Source organism: Musa acuminata, chromosome BXJ2-11, assembly GCF_036884655.1.
Source record: "Musa acuminata AAA Group cultivar baxijiao chromosome BXJ2-11, Cavendish_Baxijiao_AAA, whole genome shotgun sequence".
Classification (NCBI taxonomy): Eukaryota; Viridiplantae; Streptophyta; class Magnoliopsida; order Zingiberales; family Musaceae; genus Musa; species Musa acuminata.
This window is the reverse complement of record NC_088348.1, coordinates 4,676,455-4,693,634: the sequence shown is the minus strand read 5'-3', so window position 1 is coordinate 4,693,634 and position 17,180 is coordinate 4,676,455. Positions and strand designations below refer to the sequence as shown.

At 36.6% G+C, this 17,180-nt stretch overlaps 1 protein-coding gene across 3 annotated transcripts; it reads right to left on the bottom strand.

Moving 5' to 3' along the window:
• Positions 1 to 1,404: 1,404 nt before the first annotated feature.
• LOC135627802 (F-box protein At3g54460-like) lies at positions 1,405 to 16,386 on the bottom strand. Of its 3 annotated transcripts, none has more exons than XM_065134124.1 (9): positions 15,668 to 16,386; positions 7,721 to 10,372; positions 7,435 to 7,648; positions 7,080 to 7,358; positions 6,935 to 6,994; positions 6,732 to 6,862; positions 6,317 to 6,431; positions 4,849 to 4,998; positions 1,405 to 1,711 (listed from the first exon to the last, which is right to left on the bottom strand). In XM_065134124.1, exons 1-8 carry the CDS (start codon positions 16,186 to 16,188, stop codon positions 4,852 to 4,854), a joined length of 4,119 nt encoding a protein of 1,372 aa, XP_064990196.1. In that variant the 5' UTR covers positions 16,189 to 16,386; the 3' UTR covers positions 1,405 to 1,711; positions 4,849 to 4,851. The 3 variants fall into 3 exon arrangements, with proteins under 3 accessions (XP_064990196.1, XP_064990197.1, XP_064990198.1); XM_065134125.1 differs by lacking the exon at positions 15,668 to 16,386 and adding an exon at positions 14,473 to 14,571; XM_065134126.1 differs by lacking the exon at positions 15,668 to 16,386 and adding an exon at positions 14,320 to 14,429.
• Between the last annotated feature and the right edge of the window lie 794 nt (positions 16,387 to 17,180).

The window sequence follows — 17,180 nt, the reverse complement described above, 5'->3', positions numbered from 1 at the left end:
CAAATTTAGTAGGTTCTTTTAATAATAATAATAATAATAAAATTACGTGGATCAATTTTTATTTAAATGTACTCCGAAATAGTCACTCAAAATCTTTTGGACAAGGATATGGATTTGGGTTGAATTCTAGTCGTATTCCAAACATGAATGTGCATCTACAAGTGTTAGATTTTACCTTATATTAAACTAATGAATGTTCTCTAGCTTTAGTTTTCGTTGTATAATAAATATAAATCTGTACTCCCCAAAATCTTATTAATATTTAGATGCGTCGTGTACTGGATTTCATATGGTCATAGAACTTAGCGTTCATCTGGGATGGATGTCTGTCGGAGTCATTATCTATCGTTTAAGATAGATAGGAAAAAAGGTCTTTCGAGTGTCAAATCAATGTGTGATCAATTTTTCTTCTGTAATGAGAACGCATGAGGTGATCCAGTTAGACCTGACTCGATATTTGACTTGACCAAAAAATTGTCGTCAGTCAACCAGTTCATTTTTTGGAGTTTATTATTCGGTATTAGAGTATGAATGAAGCTGATTACGACTATCAAATATCATCTCACAACCTCTAAACATTAAACTCATGTGGTCCATGTAAAGTTCTTTCACACGCCAATTTGGAATAGTAGTTCGGTTCGACGGCTCAATCAAGAAACTGTACCATTTAATTAGACATTGGACCGATTCAACATGGCGTGAAGCGTCCTTAATTACCAATGCATAGTAGCAATGAGATCTTGACCGGCTTGGGCATGATCGTTGACCGTCAGCCCAGCGTGAGATGCATGCAAATCACTCGGGTCAACAACCCACAGACTCTTCTGTGACATGGTGGCCCAGCTTGATCTGATCTGATTCGATCTGTGGATTCTTCCAAGTCATAAGCAGTAGCCGTGGATGGACTGGCACTGACTAGTTCACGAGAGATCATATGGGTTTCGATCGTGATAGGACAGATTGACTCCACCTGATTTGTGATCGGCTCGATCGAGTTCAGCAACCGTTGACCAACCACTAAGGTTCGAATTCCCTTGATAAACAACAATAGGCGGTAATTCACAGGTTTCCTATACATATGTATTCATAGTGGGTTTGCTTTGGATGTCAGATAACAACACTACAATAACTTAGCTACATTATTCCACTTATGCAGATAGAATTCCTTCTAAAGTGAGACTCTACTATGTTCACAAATGAAGCTGCTTGCACACCATTGAGCAAAATTACTCGAGCCGGTCATCTATCAAGCTCCAAAAACTGAGGATCTCAATAATACTAGACCAGTTCGATTTGACATGGTCAAACCAACCTTTGTTAACCCCATGTAGAGCAATTCAGTCCAAGATCCACCCAAGATTTAATAGACTCGACACTCGATGCCACCTCACCTTGCTACCAAAATAACGGAAGAAAGATCCAAGGATGGAGAAGACCTCAGGTCAGATAAATACCAGAAATATACAGATTGCTCTGCCTTACATAACGTCAAATATTGCCACCTTACCTCCTCAAAAATAAAGGTTGGATGTGAAAGGAACACGGTTCACAATATCATTTGACTTCTGTTAATGTTCCATCTGTATCAGTATCATCAAAGGCTTATGATTTCCAAAACTTTTCAACCTACAGTCATAAAATCAATTGGAATAGGTACAACCAATGGAATTCAATCGGAGTTGGCTAATTTCGGCCAATTATCATTTGACAGCTGCAAAAACAAATAAAAAAAGAGGCCGTAAAGCAAAAGGAGAGGAAGAAGTTCAGATTGAAAGACAAAGAAAACTTATAATTATGCGAGTGAAATGAAGATGTTGCTACTATTGCAAATAATAATATTTCCTAAAACTATTGTATTTGTTGCATTAATCATCCATGCATATGACAGAAAAGAAAGAACACAAGTATATGAAAAGGACAAATAGTGACCATCAATCTTGGTTCTCCACAAAAAAAGAAGAGAGGTGTCATGACATTTAAAATCTATTTGAATCCCAGGAGTATTCTCTTCAAAATATCTTTTCTTCTCTAGTTGTTTTCACATTACCCGACACTTCAGCATCACAGTTTTCAAAGTTGTAGGAGCAAATGTTTTGAATTTTTATTATATATTTACTACAATTATTTCTATTAAATATATCATAGTTACTTCTTGATGAATTACTTTCCAATATCTTTTGTTGTTATCATTTATGATTTTTAAAATTTTTATAGTAGTTTCCTTTTTTATTGAAAAGTTAGATATCATATCAAATAATAGAATAAAAACATATTTTAAGTTCTCAGATCCTATTTCGCCTTTGCTAATATTTTTTATTATATTTTTTAAGTTTATTCTTGGCTTGTCTTGATCTTGTAAGTCTAATCTGAGCACTTCTATAAATTTGATCATATCATCACAAGTGGATCCCGATCTTGATATCAACCATACAAATTACAAAGAGAAGCCTAGTGCTTCAGTTTCATCAACATTGTCTTAGCTTTCCTATTTTGATGGTACAATCATGTGAGCCAGCATAACAAAGAAAGTGCTTGTTCCAGTGGCTAAAAGGTGATAAGTTCCCCAAGATATTAATCCCTTGAAGCTACATTACAAGATGAGTAACTCTTAAGCTTCTTGGTTTTAGCACCCTATCCTTTCTAGCATTTGTACTCTTCTTTGTATCATTGGTACATGGTGACAAAACGATTAGAAAAAAAGGAAGCAATCACTTAAATGACAATACAAAAGCACTTCCATAGATTTTTCACTCAGCAATATAAGTTAACTAGAACAAAAAAGGCAATGATATATGATAGTTACAAAACAGGCTATCATATTTACTCTTTTGCCATGTGAGAAAGTATAAGATTTTTCATTTTTGCTTTATTCTAACAGTAACATTGCATATAGTCTTATCCTCCATGATGATAGTTATCATATTAAACATGCACATCCTTAAAAGCAATTACCATAAAATGCTATTAGACTTGTTGCAGGGTGCTCACAACAACAAAAAAACCATAATATCCCAATTATTTGGGGTTGGCCACAGGGATTTTTTGCCACCATAGGACTCTATAAAAAGTTATATTCCCAGCTCAGTTAAAGAGTATATAAATCCTTATTTATAATTTCTACTGAAGTCTATGAAAAAGAAAAGCTCCTAATGTCAATACTAGCTAAAATCATGTCCTCCATGATGTTCTCTGTAAGTAAAATTGTCTTCCTATATCCTTTACAAACTTTTAGATGATTCATGCATTCATTATACCTTGATTCTATTCTTTAAATTGTTCTTTGAAGATAGTGGTGTCAAGGCCAAAGAAGATGCCGTAGTTCCTCAAGGATGACTACTTCAATAGTAGATATCCATGTTTCATTATTCTAGTGGTTTAAATAGGTACTCGAGCGCTTACCTAGGCGCTTGGGTGAGGCGAGGTGAAGTCCGCCTAGGAGCTCGTATGAACCCAGGCATCGGGCGCCTCAGGCAAGCACCTTGTTTTAGCAAAGCAACCGAGCCGGATGATCAAGTTTGGTTCGATTGAACAGTAACTTAATTGGTTCAATTGAACCTACTATTTCTAAAGCTGCACAAGCAACCCACCTTGCGTGCACGACCCTGGCCCATAAACACGCACAGCCTCTACCTCTATCGCTGACGAACGGGTCCAAAGGTCTAGCTTTCGTGTGTAGTTCCCTCTGTTGCCACTACTTCCATGTGCAGCTCCTTCCACCATCGAGGGAGCGGACCGTAGCTTCCGCTGCCACCGATAGACACATCTAAAGCTTCCTCCGCCCGCAATGTCGCTGTCCGAAGTTTTCTCGGTCGCTGCTGCTACTGTCAGTAGTTTCCTCTGCCACCGCCACTGTAGTCCAAAGTTTTCTCCATCGCTGTTGTTACCGTCCGAAGCTTCCTTCGCCACCACAGTCGTCAATCGAAAGTTCTTTCATCACCGTCGTTCTCTCTTTCTCCACTTTCCACCGCCGATGACTATTTTCTCTCCTCTAACTACTATTAACAGTGGATTAAATACCGTTAATAGCATATTGTTAATTACTATTACCTTATAATAGTCCCTATTTAGATTTGAACACTGCTAATCTCTATTTATTTAGAACCTATTATTGAAGAGGATGAGAAGAAGAGAAAGATGAAGATGGACGAGAAGAAACCTATATAATAGTCATCTCTTGCCATTGTTGAAAAGGATAAAACATATTTTGATGAAGTTGGACGAGAGAAAGAGAAAGTTGATGATATGTTTGAGAATGATGATGTTGATTATGATGATGATTACATTTGACGTAAAGTTTTATTGTTGAGTCTTTCGACATTTTTGTTATTAGAAGATGGATAATGTGACTTGATACTTTAGATCTTTTTTTAATACTTATATAATCATATTTATCAATTATATTATATATTTTTTATATTTTGATATTTTAGAGTGCCTCGCTTTGCTCGACCAGGCACTTTGGTGGGCACCTAGCGCCTCGGACATTTAATGACCTTGGCGCCTAACGTTTTTTAAATCACTGTATTATTCATGATAAATATAAGGTCTATAGAAGGAGTCTGCAAGAAAAATATAATGGTTCTAATATTCTTAAATAGAATGCGATCATTAATGTAATCTCTCTAATTATAGTTTGTACTACTCTCCTGATAATAGCAGCCATGAAGTTTTTGACTCTGGATGATCATGTAACAAAGTTTAACATCTACATAACTTTTTGCTGTCTAGAATCTATGATAGTAAAGTGAAGATAATAAACAAAAAGACCGAATACAATGCATGTTTATTCTAACTAGTTTGTAAATAGCAACTAACAGATAATTAGATAGATTGTGACAGGTCCAATACCTGTTATGCTTTCACATTTGTGCGCACAAAGCTCAATCGAGCCAAATAATTGCTTTCAGCAAAATTATGTAGTGTGCGATGAGCTCGTGTCCCTTCATATTCATCTTTATCAACTTCTTGCTTGAATGTTTCTCTACAAGCATTGACATCCTGAAGGGACAGATGCAGTTAGTGGTACATTAAACTTGCAGCTAATATTGCACTTACTAAATGTTCCAGTGCTAGAATCTTGCAGATACAATTATAACTAAGCCCTAGGTTCAAAGGGTCCAAGAAGGATTAGCAAACAATTTCATACTTCCAAAAAAGAATTAATTATAGAAAATAAGGCAAAAATGAAAATTGCTTCCAAAACTAATGTCGACCTCAAATGATGATTAAGCAAGAAAACAACAAGAATGGAACCTTGCAGGAAGTAAAGGTTCAAACCATAGCCAAAAAGTATCGCAGCAGACCATACCATATCAACCAGTACATGCCAAATTAACCATGGATTGAAATGTGGACTACCCAATCTCAGGTTGTATGAAGTGAACTGATTATATCTAGCCCATTTTTTCATAATTTTACCAAACTTGCATTGGAACTGATTTAAAACCCTATATATTTCAAGCAAAACTGGTCACAGTAGAACCCTGAGAATCACTCCCATCTCCTCGAAAGTCTGATCACTCCTCTTTTCACACCCTCTCCACCTTTCTCATTCAAAGAAGAATAACACAACAAGAGAGATATATAATTAAAAGAGGCAAAATTAGCACTTTATCCCAATTCCATTGTGCTGCCAAATTCGAAATGGCAAAGCATTCAACTAACGTATTGTCTAAAATTATTTTACTAATGAAGCCTGGAGACTGGTGGAAAGTGGAAACCATTCTTTACTTGCTTCAGTTGCTTGCACAACCACCCAAAACCTCCCATGAGTAGCCCTAGAAAGAGAATCTGAAGAAATTCCACCAAGGACTTCCAAAGAAGATATGAAACAAATTCTAGCAACAGGTTAAATATTCATGGAAGATTAGATCAAAGAGATCTTCATGTAACAGAACAAGAGAAGCAACAACCAGAGGCCTTGTTATTGTTCAGGGAATTGATTACAGCAGGATAGATTTATTCATTAAAAAATCTCTTGTAGATCATAACTAGAGTAGCTAGAACTCTAAAAGTATTCACTAGTCACTAGAAACTGACTATTTTTCTCCTCAACATTTCAAAAATTGAGCAATAAAACAAGATAAACCACCAGGTCGACTTCCGATCGCTGATTTGTTTTATATTTGTCAAATCACTTGTACTTCAATCCTCAAATGAAAAGTGCTTGACCTTAGAACTGAAATTTACATGGATTAGACTTTGTTGTTATAGTATGAATTAGAACGGACAATTGCCTCTTAACACATTAAAAATGCTCACCAATGGATCAAACAAGCTACCTACAGCAGAGCACGCAACGTCAGGAAATATTTACCTGTAAAAATTTCAACATTTGCTCTTCAATGGTACCATACATTGCCAGTGTTTCTACATTAATCGGACGTGTCGCACCCATGCGATGAGCACGACTAATCACTTGTTCTTCCATGCTGATTACATATAACAAATTCATAGTACAGGTTAAAATGAGATGCCTATCCATCTGCTGATAAATAAAAATAGAAAAAAAACTGTAAAGAGGAAAAGCACATAACAAACAGTAAGCAATTAATGGAAGAAACAAAATTGAAGATAACTATTGCCTGATTAAGACAAGTTAATGTCCTTACTTCCTGAATAGCTACAACAGAGCATTAATTAACACTAAAAAAGGAATTTACTAACGCAAGTGGTGGTACCTCTTGCATATATGCATTTACTTACTGTATACAGGTAAACAAGAGAATTACCTTCTATCCCAGATTGGTTCCATCAAAAAAACATGTGTAACAAAGCTCAGATCTAGGCCCAAGGCTGCACTTCCATCCATTAGCAAAACCATGCAATTTGGGTCTAGTTGGAAGGTCATCAATGATTTCATCTGAACAAGACAATTAAGTAAGATCCATCCATGTGGGACGAATAATTTTATAATTGGGTAATGACTTCATACCTTGTTGCTGGAATGCATCGGACTATACATTTTAGCAAAGATGATGCCAGCAACTGTCAACTGAAACAAAGAACCAAATATCGACCCATTCACTATAGGTTACTCGGATGATGAATAAACTCTCGAAGACATGTTTAATGTTTACCTGCTGTTCAACAACATGTATATGCTCAAGAAACTGAGAAAAAACAATTACTTTCTCAGGCAGCACCATACAAGACTCACTATTCTGTGCGGACCAAGCTTTCCGATGCACAAAAAAACTACAGTTGACCTTAGAAGAATAAAGAAGCTCCTTGGTTTTATCTATTCCATCTACAGATTCACCAAATTTTCTGTTTGTTTCTTGTAAAACCTTCAATCGCTCTACTAAATATGCAACTTTGCTGCTAGATGTTGACTGCCAGTCAGGATCCCAGTCATCCTGTAAAAGAGCACAAGTAATTCTAGAGCAGTAGTTGAAATAGATCATTTGATGTTAGTTAAAAATAATGGCATGCCTGTTTATATGATGGCTGTAGCTCAATAAGATCCTTGGGAACAGGCCACTTTGGATTTGGATTTTCTGGCCGAGCTATTGTTTCTGGAGATTGCATCTCATAATGATATCCACAGCCAGGTAGAGTGCATCTTTCACTGTCCAGAGCAACACAATCAAGGCACAACATATGCCGACATGGTGTAATAACAGGTAAACGACACCAATTTTCGCACCTAAATGTAGTAACAACAAAATGATTATTATCAGAAAATATCATCAGTTAAAAATTTATATGCATCAATTACCTGAAACAGCTACAACCATTCAAAAGAGAATTCTTAATGAACCCATACTCTTCTGAAAGAGGATCAAGACCATGTTGCACTAGTATATCCATTGTTTCTTGTATATCCTGACCAGCATCTGTTACCTTGATATGACCAGCTACACAACAAGATAGTCTGACATTCCTAATAGTGCTACTGCGGAACTTCCATTGTTTTGGGTTCAGAAGTGACTCAACATGAGAAGGATCATTCCAGTCAGCCATTAATATATTTCGTCGGACAGTAAGAACCAATTCATTGTAACTTGTTGCGTGCTCTTCAGTAAAATGTAAAAAGGTAATCTTTTTTATGCAAGGAGGTATGCTTTTGAGATCTATTTTCCTTGCACTAATCATAATCCGCTTAAGTAAATGAAAAAGGCGTAACCGTCCCTCCTCCAGTTGTGCTTCAAAAGGTCTAAGTATACCTGCTTCCCAGGATTCCTGATTTTGACCATAAGCTTCATCATGAAGAAATTTGAGCATAGGTTGAAGATGAGCTACTTGACTATTTGGGGTATTTGGAGTTGGTGTACCAGTAAGAATCCATCTACTTGCTGCAGTCAAAGAGACAGCCAACTGTAATTTGTTTGTCAAGCTGAGACTTGAGCCAAGCGTATGTCCTTCGTCTAGCATTATCCTAAGCCAGTGCACTTGCATTAAGATGCTCCTCTTGCGAGGGCCCCACTCTGCACTTAACTTGTTGAAGGTGGTTAAGACAATGTCATAATCCCATGCAAGATTATGAGCAGAAGGCTTTCTGTTATCAGCCCACACATAAACACGTAGGTGACCAGGACTAACATGCTTCTGAATTTGGGTTATCCAGTGATCAATCAAATTTGCTGGGACAACAATCAGGGTGGCTCTAGACAAATACAACCTAATTGAGTCCAATGGTTTGGTCAAAGCAATCCTGAGTGCTGCAGAGTCAAATGCCAAATTATCAAGTGAAGATGGGTAATACCATTTTATTGTACCATGCTCAAGCTTTCTTACAAGCCCAAATGCTTGAAATATTTTATGGTACCCCTGAGCCTCTCTTGTATATACTTCCCACTGTGCATTTAGAACTGGCCGTGTCAAACCATTTTTTTCCATCTCTTGGAACTTGCTGTGTGAAAGATTGGACAACCAATTTAAAGCCTTATTTGTTTCATGATTGATCAGTGAGAAATTATCCTTTAATACACTTGTGAAAAATGAGATGTTTTGCTCTTTCCCTTCTGCAGTTCCTTTTGTATAAAATCCAGGCAAATATGTAATTCTTGTCTTGGAGTCCCAAGACTCTTCTGGAGCACCACAGTTCTGATGTATTGGATCATTGTTCATACTGCAAAACCATGCTGCTGCAGTGTCAAGTGTACTTCTCTCGGATAGCCTTCGCCATTTTCTACAAGCATCACACTGAACCCATGTCTCACTAGAATCAGAACCAACAGTCTCTTTTTTTAGCTTCTTGTAGTTGTTGCGAACAGCAGGAAAAACATGTTCCTGATTCATCAAATGTTCTCCTTTTGCAGCAGTCGATATGTTTGTGCAGCCAACAACTTTTCCTGCAGTCTTTATGTTGTTATCAGAGATAATACCCTTTCCATATTTGTTTAGAAGATTTCTCTTAACTCGACTCAAGCTTCTAGTACTTCTAACAATGCATGTTACAGGCATTGGACTTGATTTTGTGCAAGTTGAAATATCCGACTTCCAACTAGAAGAATCTATCAATTCTGCTGTAAACTTAGAATCTATTGATCTGCATCTATCATATGGGAAGGAATTTGAGTTTTCAACTGAACTAGGTCTCAGTAGGGGCTGATTAAATTGGGTCTCACCCCTTCCTAAATTTTGTGCTATAGATCTTTTTCTTGCTGACATAAAGTTAACTGAATTTAAATTATCAGCAACAAGTTCATAATAACCACATCTTTGGTCCATATTATGCATGCACCAAACTACATCTGCATTATGAGGAGGGTCAGCAACAGTTCCATGAGTTTTCAGGATAAGAGATAGAGCAGTTACAGTTTTCCCTAATCCTGGTTCATCACAAAACATTCCTCCATGGAAATCACATACAGTCGGAGCCATTTCAGTAGATAGTTCACCAGAAACAGAATTCATGTAAAGTGAAAATCCATCCACTGTTGAAAAATCTCTGTATAGAGGATGTGCCAGAACAGCAGTATGGTGCTCACGTTTTAGCATCCACTCAACTGCTGCTTCCTGGTGAGGAAAAAGCTTTAGCTTCGTACATGGCATGATAGGCCTAGCCAAGGATCTTAGATGATGACAAGTGGCTGCAACATTTACAAGGTCCTTGGGGCCAAGTTGATTCAACACATTTGTCAAAACATCATCCGAAATATCCCAGATACCAGGACTTACAAATTCGCCATCAGGTCTTATTCTAGTAGAGTAAATCTTCTTTTCCTTCCCAATGCTAGGTAAGCTCTTGAACATTTCATGAAGATCAAATAGATTCTTATTGTCAGAACCAGATAAAGTACAGCGCATCTTGCAGCCCAAGATATGACAATCAGAATAGTTCCAAATGGATTCATCATCCAACTTGCAATAATCCTTGGCTTTCCAATCAAAGGTGAGTAAAGAAATTCTGACTTCCCAATTACAACTGTAGACAGACATTGGTAATTAATGTTAGCAAATAGTTAATTAACCATTCATGGTTTTGCATGGATGGACATAAATCTGATCCAAATTAATTAATTCACTAGATAAACAAACAATAATAAGAACAATATACTGATCAGGGAACACATGGGACCTATACAAGCAAATTTGTTGCTAACATAAAATTCGGATCAAACATTTGATGACCAACAGAGTTTACTCAGTGTGGTGGACAACAATCTAAGTGAGTTTTTACGATGATGCAAAGAAATATAAATGTATGCATGTATATACATTACTTATATAAAATTATCAAAACCATATCAATCACGTGATGCAAATGATATCTTTCCCTAGAAAAAAAGCCATAAACTTTCAGTGGTTATAACTGATATTAACTATGCCAACTCCAAGAGGAGATATATAGATCTCAAAAAGCATGAGCCAAATTCTTTTAATAGCAACAGGTAAACTTCATTTTGTTGATTCTGCTAAAGCATATCCTTCTATCAAGCGAATCAGGCAATTCCTCCCAACTTTTTCATGAGGTTTCATTGAACCAACTATTGAACTTTCCATAACAGAAACAGGTTACTGGATAATATTGCCAATTCATCTTATTCACCAAATCATCTTTGGAAGAGTGAGAAGAGCAATTGTGCCTCTATGTTTAACTTTCCAACCAGCTATCCACATCTTGTCACACAGTTAACCTCATAATGGGGAACCTATAAACAAATAGATAAAGTACTCAACAAGGAAGATAAAGATTAATCCAAATATGATCATCATATTGATTCATCTTTTAACTGCCAAACTGTAGCCAATCAGATGGTATCTTTTATTCAATGCCAGCATCCTGCCAAATTACTGTTCAAGTTTGCTGGTGTCCTTCTCTGAACTCTATTAACTGACCAAAATAAATCTTAAATCACTAATCTCTTCTAGCTACTGTCCCATAATTTTAAACAGTTTAAGTTTTCACTATTTTACATATTTACTAAGCTTTGTTATGATTGTTTCTTTTGCACTAAATGTTTGTTAAACCTAACCCATAACTCCTCCTTAAAAACATAAATGATTGAATACATCTGTTGTTAATGACTTCGTTCTATGTAAGAATCCTGGAGGTTACACTAAAAGGGATAAAACACATGATTGCGGAATCAGCAGAGCGTGACAGGCTATCCTGATTCTCATGGTAATTGTTAATGGGAATAAGCATAACAGCATATAATGCTTAAAGTTTTTCTCTAAGAAGTTAGAATCAGTTAAAAGGCCTAGGACTATTAAATGGATCTCATGATCATATATTTATATTGACTATTAACTAGAACCTAGGGTCATAAGCACCATAATTGCATGTCCTTTCCTCAAAAGTCATCAAGATCATTGATCAGGACAGCAAAGGTTTGGCATCATTGATTTCAACCCAAAGCAAACCCAGACCTGACATGGGTACCTACCTTCCTAACCGAACCCCATCCCAAACCCAATTAAAGGGGACTTGAACCCAATTTATGTGGGTTGGTAAGACAATGGACCAAAATACCTGAACTGCCATCCTAGCTCACGCAAGGATTGACAATGGATCCAAACCTGACTAATTACCTAGGTATCTGAACACTAACTCATGTACCAACTTCCCTACCTGAACACATCATAAACCTAAGAAAAATCCAAGACCAATTTAAGCAGGTCAGACCTGAGTACTAAAAAAAACCAATCCACTGCCATCCCTAATCATTTGTTAAAAAGGTCCATCCTGCATTGCTGACAAAATATACATGAAATGGGGCTAATTGGAGCCTTACCATTTTGGTAGGCACCACAAAAACCTTGAAACTTGAAAGGCTAGCTAATAGCAAGGCTTTCAGTACCAGTCGGCTTAAACAGAATCCATGTAAGTATTATCTAAGATTGATCATATGTTTCAACACAATCAATCAAGTCAGCTTTTTCTCTTTTCCCTCCTTTTTCAATCTAATCTAATTGGACCAATTTAACCCAACCAATATTTAAACTGATACAAAAATAAATAATGACTAACAAAATTAAATAATATTAATAAATTTATTTATACTAATAAAATAATTATAAAAAAATAACAGTTAAAATAAACAAAAAAATTATGACAAAAAATAAAATATGGTAAAATCAAATCATTGTTTGTAAAATAAAAATATATGTTTTAAAAATAATATTTTGTAAACAAATCAATAAATATTAAATATTATAGTAACACTTCAAATATTAAAATATTTTTCATCAAAATTACTTTACCTATAATAACAAAAACCTCTTTTTTGGGCCAAAATTCATTCTACAATTTCATATAAAAGAAATTTTAAGCTTTCAATTCATGAAGTTATTCATGAAATGAGTGGCTAATTGATAAAAAAAAATAATTTATCACAATTTTAATTTTAGTGGACTCAAATTAATAAAAATATCATTTTAGGCTTCAAAAAAAATCTGTTGAATCTCATTTTACACCTAATTTCCAAGAGTTGTCAATTTAGATATTTTTATCTTCAAATAATATAGTTTACAGTTATTTTAAATGAGCTCACTGACTTTTACACTTACATGTACCCCTATCAACCAGGGCGTGAACTAGATTGTTAAGATCATGGTGCGCAGTACCAACCCATACCGCCCGGTATGGGTGACACGTATCAATCCGACAAGGGACCAATACGTGGACTACCCTTTACCGAGCAATACCATAACCTAACCACGTATTGGGCAATGCAAGGTTTGTACTGGATGGTAATGATCGAAATCTGACCATTACCGACTTGAGGGCGATACCATAACCTAATCCCATATCGAGTGATATGGGGTGTGTATCGGTCGATAACGGTCGAATTTCGACCATTATCGATCAATGACTAAGATCGCCATATTTCATAGGAAAGGGTTTTTAAACCCTTTCCCCTTTCCTCCTCCCTCTTTCAACTCATATCAATCTCTCAATCTCTTCAACTCTCTCAAGCTTATTATTACTCACATCTAACAATTCAAATCATTTCTTTGTAGATAATTCAATATTAATGGAATGATGATTCAAAACGTATAACAAAATTACTCCCCAAAGCTCAAAAAAGATATATGTCACTATTCTTTCTTAATTTTGATTATTTTCACTAAAATTATACTAAATTTATATTTATTTCCAACTTCAAAATCCTAAACTAATTTTTTCTAATTTTCAGGTATTTTTGGAGCTTTTTTTTTGGGCATACCATCAATATGCCTCGGTACGTACCGTACCGACCATTGGTCAATATACCGGTACGGACCGAAATTACAAACCTTGGTTAAGATATCTTGGTTGACTGAGCTAGATCAATTAGCTCAATCAGATCAGATTGGGACTCGAATCATGGGGAAGGGTTAGGGGTGGGGTTAAGGATGTTTAGATATTTTATTTGACTGGCCCATATCTAGCTTAGTCAAATTAGAGTTGGACTTGAATTGGGAGAGCGAATCGGGTTTGTTAGTTCGGACTTGGGTTTGTTATAGCTAACAGAACCAAACTCAATGCATTTGAGCTAACCTAGCGAACGCTTAGGCAGACCAATGCCCAGGACCAGGAGTTCGCATAAGGAGCACCCAAGCCTAAGTGCCTCCTCAAATTTATTTGAGGCGCTCTAGCCTCATCTCACCCAAGTGCCTAGACAAGCACCGGAGGCCTCTTAATAGCATTGGCTCAACTCCCCAAGGATGGCACACATGCAATTTTGATTTTATTGGTTGATACAAAATTGCTATTTGTAGCTATTCATTCTCATTTCTATTCTTTGATCTTATATAAAGAATAAAACTCTTTTGTCACATATACTATCTGAAAAGCACATGCTAGACATGGATAATAAATACTTAGTAACCAAATCTTAACTAAACACATTACAAATAACATATACCAAAGATAGCAATATATACCTTGCCCCAAACTCAGGGAATGCTAAAAGAATCCTTATTAGTAAGGATACCAATTCCTGTGGCCTTTAAAGGAGTATGTCAAAGCCCTGATTTTGTATATATTTAGTCCCACACAACAAAATAGGGCACGCCATAATATAGGATGTACCATACCTCGCTAGTTACAAGGCCCTCATCAAACCTTGAACCATCTCCTAGACATCCACCATTGTTACCGCTTTGTCCGGCATCAAACTTTAGTCTTTTTCAGCTAATCAGTCAAAAGAGACAAAAAGGTCATGATATTTCATGGGCCATTTGCCCTAATCGAAACCAAAGATATCATAATTTAACATTAGGATCATTTGACTTGGGGATGAAATATTCAGGCTTACTTCTGTTAATCCTTAGATTAGTGAGGACTAAAAAAATATAAAGAGCTCTAACAAAGATTAAGGCAAGATTTGGAATTACCCCTAATTGTAATAAGAAGATGATCACCATACATAAGTAATGAGATTTTGATTCCTTTGAGATTAAAGGGAATGATTTTCTTGTGCCTAACAAAATTAGTGAGAATATTGGATAAGACATGGTGAATTAGGATAAAGAGATAAGGAGAGAGGAGGTTTCCTTGCCTTATTTTCCTATGACTCTGGAACCAATTAGAAGAGTTACCATTAATGAGGCAAACAAATCTAGAGGATGAAACAAAAGTCATAATCCACTGAACAAAAACAGAAGATAAATACATTTTACTCAGGGTTTCAAAGATGTCAGACCAAGTAAATGTCAAAAAGACTTCACCTTGATGAGAATAAGAGGAGATATTTAAAGTTGGGCCTTGAATAAACAACCTCATTGGTGATAAGGATATTATCATGAATATTCCTACTGCTATCAGGGACAAAAGCAAATTGTTGTTGGAACTAAGAGGATAAATTTTTAGCTTAATTTCATCCGCAAAGATTTTATCAAGTGATTTATGAAGGAAATTGGATAAGGCAATAGGTCTAACGTCTACAACCTTTTATATGTTGACTTTCATGTAATGAACACCAAGTTTTGCCCAGATAATGGGGAAAGATCCCCTTGAATGAAAATTAAAGAAAGCAAGCAGGTCATCATTTTTTATGGTATCCAAAAGTGTTTTAAGAACTGAGCAATTAAGCCATCTCGTTGTTATGAATAAACACTTGAAAGATATAAGTTCCTGCTCTGTGAATGTGGTTTCTTATGAGCTTACACACGGTATGATCATGTTATTGTATCGGGGCACAGCACCTGGACCTATGAACAAGTTCACTTGAGATTACGATATCTAAAATTGGACGACTTTCAAGCGATTTAGAGGAAAGGAGGTCCATACCTTGCATGCTTGAAGAGAGATGCAGCCAACGCCCCGGACCTGGGGAATTGCCAACCGGACCACACAGCAATGGGCAAATACAAGTCAATCAACACCACCGCCCTCACCTCGCCGTCCCCTCGAGCAGAAATCCTCACGACTCTGGCATCAATCTTCACGCACTTGAAAGCCGTGAGCGCCTGCAACTGGTGGACTACGCTCATGCTCCCGTTGACCAGCCCGGCCACCCTCCGCCTCCTCCTCTTCGACGCCGACGAGGGCAACGTCACGGCGGCATTCCCAAATGCGGCCATGGTCCTCCCCGGAGTCGCCGTCACGGCGGCGGCGTCAGCAGCTGCGGGCGGAGGCGAGGCGGTGCGGTCGGGCAAAGGCAGCAGGAGGACGCCTTCATCGGAGCGGAAACCGACATTAGGTCCGTCGGAGAAAAGGGAGCAGGAAGCGCCGGGGGTTAGGATTTGGGTGGGCGAGGGCACGGAGAGCACGACCTGGAGGAAGCCGCAAAGCTTGTGGTCGCTCTCCATAAGAGAAGCCCGAATTGCTGTCGCGGGACCAGATTAGGGTTCCGAATGTTCGTGGCGTTCGGCTTTGGAAGACATGGAAGGAGGCAGTAGCCAAAATATAAGGATAAGTGAAGATGGAATAGGAGAAGGATTCGTAGCAAAGGAGAGAGGGGATGGGTGAAGAACTAACGACGACGTGACGGACTGGAATCGGATCGACCGAAGACGCCCGACTGAACTCATGATCCGTTTGCGTTTTATCTTTGTTTAATATATCAGACGAAGAAATAACCCGTTATGGATACGTTTGCAAACCGCCATATTTCACCCTTAAATTATAAATATTATATATATATATATGTATATATATATACATATATATATGTATGTATATACATATATACATATATATATGTATATGCATACATATATATATATATATGTATATACATATATATATATACATATATGTATATACATATATATATATATACATATATATAGAGAGAGAGAGAGAGAGATTATTGACTTATTATTCGAGAAAAGCCTCATTTTTTTAAGTTTTTCCATAATGCAGAAAAATGTTTTATATTTATAAATTGATCAAAATGCTTTTATTATAAAAAAAATGTTTTTTTTCCAAATCTAATTGGGTTGGATCGAATTTTTAGTTCGTTTATATTTGATTAAGTCAGACCATCACACTCAAAGTTACCTGAAAGGGTGTGATAGCATATTTGTTGCATGGGTTATTCGAAACTTCTGAATAACATTTAAACATATACTACATGTAATAAATATATTTAATTTCACATCAACTGAGGAGACACAAAACAAAACAGCACAAGTCACTTTTTATCTTCAGATATATTCTTTTTTGGTCTACGCTGACAATATGATTGAATCGGTCCAATACACTATTAATTTAAATATTAGAAGAGCTTTGTAAAATTAAGAATATGATAGTCCTCTATCCTGTTATATGCGGTTACATTTAACATTTTTTTCTTTAA